Source organism: Maniola hyperantus, chromosome 5, assembly GCF_902806685.2.
Source record: "Maniola hyperantus chromosome 5, iAphHyp1.2, whole genome shotgun sequence".
Lineage (NCBI taxonomy): Eukaryota > Metazoa > Arthropoda > Insecta > Lepidoptera > Nymphalidae > Maniola > Maniola hyperantus.
The window spans coordinates 8300446-8310130 of NC_048540.1; the positions used below are offsets into that span (position 1 = coordinate 8300446).

Sequence of the window (9685 nt, forward strand, 5' to 3'; positions counted from 1 at the left end):
AAAGGCTGGACAATATTAATTTTTAGTACCTAAATAACACGATTTTTTTTCACAACAAAGAAAAAGAGAGCTTTTTGATCATTTACCATAAAATCGTCTTAAATTCTAATGAAAGAAGTAAGAACAATAAAATTCAATGAACCAGTTCTATATTAATTATCATTCTTTACTTACTGTTGTTGAAAAATGTAAAGAGTGGTCAAATTTAAAAAGCCTAACAAAAGCCGGACAGGCTGGACACCGCCTAATTTGGCCGCACAGGCAACCAAAAAGCCTGACTGTGTCCGGCTTTATCCGGACGCCTGGCAACGCTACCCACAGTTAGGCTATGCACTATTTTCAGTGACCACACAGTGACCAGCACCTCTAACCCGCTCATAATTATTTAGTACTTAAGCCAGGTTTGAGTTATTCTGTGGGCACCCTTTTAAATCATTGGTTTACAAAAGACAAAGTACTATAGGTACTTTTTTGACTTATTCTGTGATAAGGATATGGATACCTATGGAATATTATATCGCCATATGGATGCAGGTGGCAGGAAGCTATGGAAGTAATACTCTCTTTGGTTTAATCAATCTTTAGACATTGATAGAATGACTTGCAATGACTAACCAAATCAAATTTTAATTTTAATAAAATTACACGCATAATTTTTTTTACTGAAATTTTACAACAAGTATTTAAATTTAAAGTGGATATAATTACCTGATTCAAAAATAATTATGGTTAAAGGTTTTAAATTTACCTATTGTAGTATTTATTTATGTATGTTTATAATTTGGCACGGAACAGAAGTGCATTCATTATCAAGAAACTACACTACACAAATTATACTGTCAAACAATAAATTCAGAACGAATACTGCCGTTGATGTAACCAGAACACCTTCCAAAGTATCAGGTAAATGGCAAGTAGGAAGAGTCAGTCGAAAACAATACGAAATAATTAATATGTTACATCGAAAAACGATAACATTTCTCGAAACAGAAAGCACTTCTGCTACTTTTCATGACTCCAACAATTTATCTAAAATTAAAGGATTGCTCAGTAAAAAAAAATTGCATGTTACTGTACCTCCTCAGAAACCACTACGAGAGTCTTTTGAAGCTGTAAATCCTCGGCCAAATGATAGACCAATGACTCCTAGTTACATCGAATTTTACTATTTAGATGAATTTGACGACAGAGTAAATCGAAAAAGTTCGATGCCAAAGAACTCTCGGTCTGAATTTCAAAGCGATGAATATAAAGTTGCATTGCTACGTCCACCGTTCTTCCTATTTAGAGTAAATGATGCAACATATAAACCTACAACATTACAATACATGCCATCATCTTTTCATAATAATAAACATTTCTCATCGCATAATCCTAGGGAAATAGAAAAATCAAAAGAAAAACACTTTTTTTATAATAGGTTTGCCACAAAGAATGAAAATAAAATAGAAATGAAACATAAAATAAACATAACAGAAAATAAAAAGCTTGCTTTTTTATTAAGGGAACGGTTAACACCTTTGGTCCCTAGAACGCCTTACGACCGCATAAAATTCTTTGATATATATGACAGCGAAACATACAAACCACGGAGGTTGATAGATAATAAAATGAATATGATTAATCACAATAATATTCATAGTGAAGAGAAGATATACTTAGATTACGTTGATCATAATACTGATAATCACGACGGCAATAATATAACGCGATATGTGAATAAACATGCGAATTATAATTTTAAAGAAAATATAGATCTTATATCACAAGTCGATAAGATTACTAAAAGTACTTCGAAGCCGAAGGAAACGGCAAAAAAGACATTGGCTGAGCTAACCCAACCAGCCAACTGGTCGGACTTTCCGTTTGTTGCTGTTTATATTTATGAACCAATGCAGGTGAGGCTTTGCTTTGGGGACTTAAATAGGCCTAGTGTTCACTTACCTAATATTTCACAGTTTAATTAAATTCTACAATTTAAATGACTAGTTAAATTTGCGCACAAATTACGAATGGAACTAATTTAAAAAGAGAGAAGAGTGAAATTGAGTTAAATATTTTATAAGAAAGAAGGCAAATTTATATAATAGATCTGTAAAAAGCCGCTGACAACCTCAATAAAGTTTCACTACCGCGCATGCCGTTCGTAGCGTTTCTTTAGAAAAACACACACCAAACAATATAGTCACGATTCAGTGATGTTTGCTCTATAATATAATACAGAAATATTCGTCTACTCACAGCAAAACGGAGTCCTTTTCCTTTGTCTTCTACTTTCCGGAATATATCAATTAATATCACAGATCACATTGATCTCCTAGGAGATCTAGGTCTCGACATCTCAGCTAACATCAACTTCGGAAGCTCCGTCGAAGACAAAACCAAGACCGCCGCTAAAAACTTGGCATTCTTAATGAAGGTGAAGGAGAATAGTACAAAGAATGCAAAAGGTGAACGCAAAACTATAACAGCTATAGTGACCGCGATGCCATCTTCTATCTATAAAACCCTTTAGTGATTGAATCACTCGCTCTTTGAATGAGAAAAGGCATAAATCTGTGAATGAATTAGAACTTTATTTTTCAGGTTAGATGTGAGTCGGCTTCGATTAGTCCCCACTGGCTAGTAGCTGCTGCAACTTGTCTATATCGTCACTACAAGAATCGGAACAATATTATAGAAGGAAGATCGGCTTACGTAGCATACTGTGGCGATAACTGGAGACTGCCTGCACGAATAGCTTACGTCAGACGAAGTTTAATTCATCCACGGTTTCAAGCAAAGAATAAAACTCGAAGATATTTATACAATATCGGTAGGTACTGATTTTAATATTTCAATTACTCGCTATTTCTAAAAAAAAAAAAAAAAATATTAATTCGCATTTCTTTTTATTCTTTATGAGGGTTCCGTACCCGAAGGGTGCCAACGAGAACCTATTGCTAAGCCTTCGCTGTCCGTCCATCTGTCCGTCCATCTGTCTATCAGCGAGCAGTTTTCACAGAGTGTATTTCCATAGCCGGTATAACAACAAATAATAAAAAAATAAAAATGGACGCCATGCAAATTCAAATAAAATAAAAATAGATACCTAGTGTTAGATGTACCTAACTTGTACAATAATACGAAATACTACGCGTGCGAGTGCAACTCGCACTTGACCGATTTTTTTGTAATAAAAGCCTATTTTAGTGTTTAAAGAGCCTTTGGTGTATATAATATTCAGATTCAAGTTTTTTAAATATATTTTATTAAACGATTTATTTTAGTACCTGGTCTAACAAATTTCATTTTGAAATACTTGTATGTCTTTGTCAGATCTGTGAATGATTTAATGCCTTATAAAGGTACCTATTTAATAATTATTATTATCCACTAGCTGATCAGCCCCGGCTTCGCTGGGTGGAGTTTAGAAAATTGAGGGGGAGGTTGAATTAAATTTTTCTCTCCGTAAGAACTATCCTCGTACTTCAAGGAATATTATTAAAAAAAATTAGCGAAATCGGTTCAGCTGTTCTCGATATTTGCGATGAGCAACACATTTAGTGATTCATTTTTATATTATAGAGAAGATAATATGTAACTGTTCTAATTTGATGGTACAGGCGTGATTCAAGTGGTTAATTCGATGGGAAACACATGCAGTGGATGGCGGCCGACGTCATTGATGTCTCATCAGTTTGTGGCCGACCGGGGCGGCTCCTTCGCCACTGCTGTAGGCTGGGGTCTAGATAGGTTTGTATAAACATTTATACTTAAGTATTAAAAAAATGTGTGAAAGATCGTCACTTGAGAACGGCTTGACCGATTTGACTGTTTTTTTTTGTTCGTAGTTATTGTCAGAACAAGTTTTGTATGAAAGAATATTTTTGGAACATCTTCAATAAAAAAACTTTACTTTAAAGGGTTTACCTTGGTTAAGTTTTTCGCGGCGGACCACTACATAAAATTAACATAATAATAAACTTTCTCTCCTTTCATATAAAATATAAAGTTTTTAATATATACAAGCTAATTTTGTCATTTTTTATTGTTGTAAAGAAATCTAAAACCTTGGTAAACCACTTCGACTTAATATTTTATTTTACTATACTAAGTACACTATGAAATGAAATTAACTGTCATTATTTTTTCCGCACAAAATATTTTAAAAAACTTTGAGCATTTGGTATATTCTGTGTAAAATACGATTCATTACGCCTTCAAGTACTTCAAGTCTTCAAGTACCTACTAAAATGCCGTAAAGTCGAGTGTCGAGCGAGCGAAGAAATAGCTGGGCAAGTCGTACCCAGAAATTACTTACATAACATCGGTTCAAGGGCCAAGGCAGGTTCCGAAAACAAATAAAAGATTTTATTGGATTTCTTTGTTTTCTTCACAGCGAAACAGCGTGCTCGTATAGTTAAAGGAATCTTATAATTAACTGAAATGTGAAATGAATTCTAAAATATTTAACACTAGAATATGATGCCCGCGACTTTGTGCGCGCGGATTTAGGTTTTTAAGAATCCCGTGGGAGTTCTTTGATTTTCCAGGACGTATTATGTATCAGGTACAACCTATCTTTACTCCAAATTTCAACCAAATCAGTCTTGTCATAATGGCGTGAAGGAGTAACAAACATCCAAACTTTCACATTTTTTTAATAATACTTAGTAGATAAATAATCTAATAACTGGTCATGATTAATTTATACTTCGCCATTTTTATATTATTTTTTGGTGTGATAAAAGTGGCGATAGTCCGGGGTTCGATCCCGGGCACGTATTTTTACTTATCGGAGCTATTTGCGGTTTAAGATATTAAGTACTACTTGTTTTAACGGTAAAGAGAGAATTGTAAGGAAACTTGCATACCTGAGAGTTCTGCATAATGTTCTCAAAGGCGTGTGAAGTCTGCCAATAGCTACTATGGCTAAGCTCTTCTCATTCCGAGAGGCGACCCGTGCTCAGTAGTGAGCCGGCAATGGGTTGATTATGATGATAATAATATGATGGAGAGACAAATTATAGTTAGTATCTATATCTTATGGCCTAAGAGCCAGCGCGCGCCAGACCTTCCTTATTTTATAAAAGCTAAAAAAATCCCTGCGTGTTGTCCCCAACACTGGGAGGAACAATCAGTGACTATGAAGTTTGGCTCATGGGAGCTTTGGGAGATATAGGTCATAAAGGTGTAAAAAATCTTACATCAAAGTATAATGTCTATTTTTTATATTTTCCTCGAAGTAGTATTAAAAATCACGTCATGCATTTTCAGATACTTAGTGTCGTGGAAACCCCCGCCAGACACCCTTAAACGTTAATAACTTATTAAACTTTAAAGGTGTCTGGCCGGTGCCAATACGCAGAGAAACTTTCAGCTTTTATAAAATAAGAAAGGTCTGGCACGCCCTGGCTCTCTCTCTATAAAGTCTTTTTTCTAGCTAATTTTATATCATCACTTTGTACTTTACAGGTCTGGCTCATCTGGTTTACCTTCAAATCCTTTAATGATGTACGAAGGTCTTGTGTACTCAGATTCGTGTCCTGGATATGCTGATCACGGGTATGGTAAATGTAATATACTTAAGCTGATAAATGCACTGAAGCTTTATAAGATTAAAAATGAGTTTCTTTCCTTAGCAAGGTGAAGATGCTTAATGGAGAGAGCGTGAAAAATGTATATTGTTTGTCTTTGCCGACGCATACTTTGGAAAAACATAATACCATCCACGGAGGTTTACTACTAATTGGAGGAAAATTAATAGCATTATATTTGCAGGTGAGACAATGAGTAGGTAGGTATAGATACAAAGTTTCAGACTGTCTAAAACCAATAATAAATAATTAAATAAAACACATCATTGATAAGGCTAGAGATAAGTTCTAAAACTCTTATACCTACTCTTAAAATTACTACTACTTACATTGTCGTACTTCTGTTTTTAATATCCGGTAAATTGGTTTTGTCAAGGTGCTATAATATTACTGCCCAGCCATAAGGCTACTTATACCTAAGTCAACGATAACGTTGACTTATAAGTAGCGATTTAGAAAATAATCTGAACCGATAAATACATCAACACATTACACAATATGATATGACTATAGGTACTTAGGTATATATTCATTTGCCCATATTCAGCTAAATACATAACCCTCTCATATTCTGGTAAAAAATGCTCAAGCAATTTTGAAGCGATTAATATATTTTTTAATCTTCCAAAGTTATAAAGCAGAATAGAACGGTAAGGAAACGGTATAATTTCTAGAAAACCTCAAAGAAGCCTTTTGCAATTTTATTAGGCTGACGTGACGCAGTATTCTCGCTCCACAGAAAACATCTGTTCGAATTTGCTGATTCCACTGAAAGATAATTGGGGGTCTAGCTTTATGTAACATGGGAGGAGCTGAGTAACTTTTAATTGGATCTAAGTATTTTGTTTTAAATTAATATTATATTAAAATTAATTGCTTGGTCTTAATTGAGTAAAATGATACCTTCTAAAATGTATTAGTTTCGCCTCCACGTTTAATAGAGGTCAATACCTTCAAATAAAGACTGATTAGGCAGGCAATAGACGTCTCCTAGGCAAGCGCGCACCACCTGTTGCTGCACCATCACTTGCCAGCATGTCTGATTGTCTGCAGCCAAGCGCTAGTTTATAAATAAATAAAACACCGGCCAAGTGCGAGTCAGACTCCCGCACTGAGGGTTCCGTACTGCAGTCGTATTTTTTCGACATTTTGCACAATAAATCAAAAACTATTATGCATAAAAATTAATAAAAATCTGTTTTACAATGTACAAGTGAAGCCCTTTCAAGTTTCATATGATACCCCACTTGATATAGTTATCTTACTTCGAAAGTTGAAAATAGCAATATTTGTTCATGACCACAATTTAATTTTTTTTGTGTGATGTAATTCACGGTTTTCAGATTTTTCCACGAATATCTGCTTTGAGACCTACCTACCTGCCAAATTTCATGATTCTAGGTCAACGGGAAGTACCCTGTAGGTTTCTTGACAGACCTACAGACAGACAGACAGACAACAAAGTGATCCTATAAGGGTTCCGTTTTTACTTTTGAGGTACGGAACCCTAAAAATCGTATCAAACCGGGCAAAGCCGCAACCTTTGTCACGTATTTATCCGCTGCTAAAGATCCAAAGACTATTATATCTTCTGTGTCCAAAGTAACTGCAATGTCGTAAAGTTTCGTGGTCATTTACTTTTTTATTTTGAAGACCTCTGTCATGACGTAGCGCCGCTGACACATGAGGCGTGTATTGGATTTGGTTGATCGTAATGCCAGAAATAGAGAAAAAGCGGTGATAGCCTAGCGGTTAAGACGTCAGATTCATATTCGGGTGTTCCAGGGTTCGATCCCGGGCAAATACTTTAACTTATCGGATATATTTTTTGCTTGAAACGCATATAGGTATAGGTACCTAGTGTAAGCAAAATATACCTATCACTTGTTTTAACGGTGATGGAAAATATCGCGGTTAAACCTTAACGTTCTCAAAGGTGTAAGTCTGCGAATCTGCACTTGGCCAGTGTGGTGGATTATGGCCTAAACCTTTAGAGAGCCCTAGAGACCCGTGCTCGGTAGTGGGCCGGTGATAGATAAATTATGAAATCGATAAAAAGAAAGAAAGAACCAGTTATAGCTACGGGTTTGGTTATCCCGGCGCGTCTAATATGCATTAAAGCCAAAAGACCTCAAGCAGAGAAGTACGGGACGATAAAATAAGTGCGTTATTGCGACACAGTAATTTTTTGCACAGTATATAGGTGCAAAAAATTTTGTTGTACCTGCTTATTTCAGGAGGAGCGTCGTCCTTGGGGTGTCCAGTCAGCCCAATATACAGGAATTTGGAGACACATTCCATGGCTGTTAGATGTTGCGCGCGAAGAAGATCTGGAGACATTTGCTTTAGATATTTAAAAAGTAAAAGTACATAATACGTTGATATTAAACAAATAGAAAATATGGTACACGTAAATCAATAGTGCCGTTTTTTTATTGTTTTGATACGAGTTTTATTTTTATTTAGTTTTTTTATGGATATTGGACAATTATTAAATTGTTTTCAACGAACTCAATCGTGTTTCTTTCTTTATAGTACTTAGGTAAGTATTATTATATGCGAAAATAGCACAAGTAAAGCTGTTGTTGCTAATCTTTGAATCCAAAATGGATGTAGGTAGGTACTTACTATTTTTCCGTCGAAAGAATTTTATTTACGTAAAAACCTCATAAATTTTGATTGTTACATTGGAGCAAATTTATTAAACCGCTTATAGCGTTGAGTTTTAAGGGATTTAATTATTTTAGCTCACACAAGGGAAAATGAGTAACTGAAAATAAATGTGCAGAATTTATTATCTGTAACGAAAATGTGGGAATAATTTATGATATCACACATTTTTATGATTTTTAGGGTTCCGTACCTCTAAAGGAAAATCGGAACCCTTATAGGAACACTTTGTTGTCTGTCTGTCTGTCTGTCTGTCTGTCAAGAAACCTACAGGGTACTTCCCGTTGACCTAGAATCATGAAATTTGGCAGGTAGGTAGATCTTATAGCTAACATTTGGGGAAAAATCTGAAAACCGTGAATTTAGGGTTAGATCATACAAAAAAAATTAAATTGTGGTCATGAACTAATAATTAGTATTTTCAACTTTCAAAGTGAGTGACTATATCAAGTGGGGTATCATATGAAAGGTCTTCACCTCATTGCGCGAGCCTGACTCGCACTTGGCCGGTTTTTTACTCTCTCTCTGGCTTTATGATCAACCAACAGTAATGGAAAATAGTAGTTCTTGAAATATTCTAAATGCTGCTAAAATTGAAATCCGTGCAGAAGCTTAGAAATTAAAATCTAGTATGTAGACAAACGCGGCTTACGAAATTGTTTTATACCTATTAGATATTCATCTAGTATTTCATTACCTACCTACATTAATCATGAAATGCCAGAGCCATATTTAAGGTAAAGATTCAATTTGAAGATATTGTCCTACTCATTGCATGAATAGAATTTCAATTAGGGGCCCTTTATATTCAACTGAAGCTTGTCCATCCCTTTAACGTAGATAATACATAATTAATATCTTATGAATATGTTGATCAACGGCGTGAATTTCTATATACTTACGTAGTAGGCGTATTCATTGCGTTTTGAAAACTAATGCTATTTTAGCTTTCACTAATGTACGTGACAGGTCGAGATGGCCCCGCGTTAACCCGGTACGGGCGAGCGCGGGTGACGTGCGGATGCGCGGGGCGTTCCCTCCCCGATTGCCATTTCAACCTGTCGCGTAATATTTAGGTATAGTTTAAATGAAATCTTGTCTGATGTGAGATTTGGTTCTCCGGTAAATACGATATCCCTCTTCTTATTTCTTATGTACACTGTACAGTGTTATTGGCACGTGTTGTGTTGCTATAATAATTAATTAATGCTCCAATGTTCGGGAACATCCATTCAAAAACAATTGGGCTTCCTGTTATGGACACAATAGGAACATATATAACATGAAAATCATCAGAATAATAATAATTTTTATTACATAGTATAATCGTCTGTATGTATGCATGTATGTATGAACGCGTAGATCTTTTAAACTACGCAACGGATTTTAATGCGGTTTACACCAACAGATAGAGTGATTCAAGAGGAAGGTTTATA

At 35.2% G+C, this 9685-nt stretch overlaps 1 protein-coding gene across 2 annotated transcripts; it reads left to right on the top strand.

Annotated features, from left to right (window-relative positions):
- The first annotated feature begins 734 nt into the window (after positions 1-734).
- LOC117982536 (uncharacterized) lies at positions 735-8059 on the top strand. 2 transcript variants are annotated; one of them, XM_069498917.1, is made up of 6 exons: positions 735-1898; positions 2587-2815; positions 3606-3735; positions 5458-5547; positions 5625-5763; positions 7817-8059. In XM_069498917.1, exons 1-6 carry the CDS (start codon positions 771-773, stop codon positions 7934-7936), a joined length of 1836 nt encoding a protein of 611 aa, XP_069355018.1. In that variant the 5' UTR covers positions 735-770; the 3' UTR covers positions 7937-8059. The 2 variants fall into 2 exon arrangements, with proteins under 2 accessions (XP_069355018.1, XP_034824790.2); XM_034968899.2 differs by lacking the exon at positions 5458-5547.
- Positions 8060-9685: the final 1626 nt, after the last annotated feature.

What these genes read in the sequence shown, in the direction of transcription:
- LOC117982536 (XM_069498917.1), top strand. Translation starts at nt 771, where the DNA reads ATGTTTATAATTTGGCACGGAACAGAAGTGCATTCATTATCAAGAAAC. An exon ending in AAGATATTTATACAATATCG is followed by an intron (nt 2,816 to 3,605) that starts GTAGGTACTGAT and finishes TTGATGGTACAG; the next exon opens with GCGTGATTCAAGTGGTTAAT. An exon ending in TAATAGCATTATATTTGCAG is followed by an intron (nt 5,764 to 7,816) that starts GTGAGACAATGA and finishes TGCTTATTTCAG; the next exon opens with GAGGAGCGTCGTCCTTGGGG.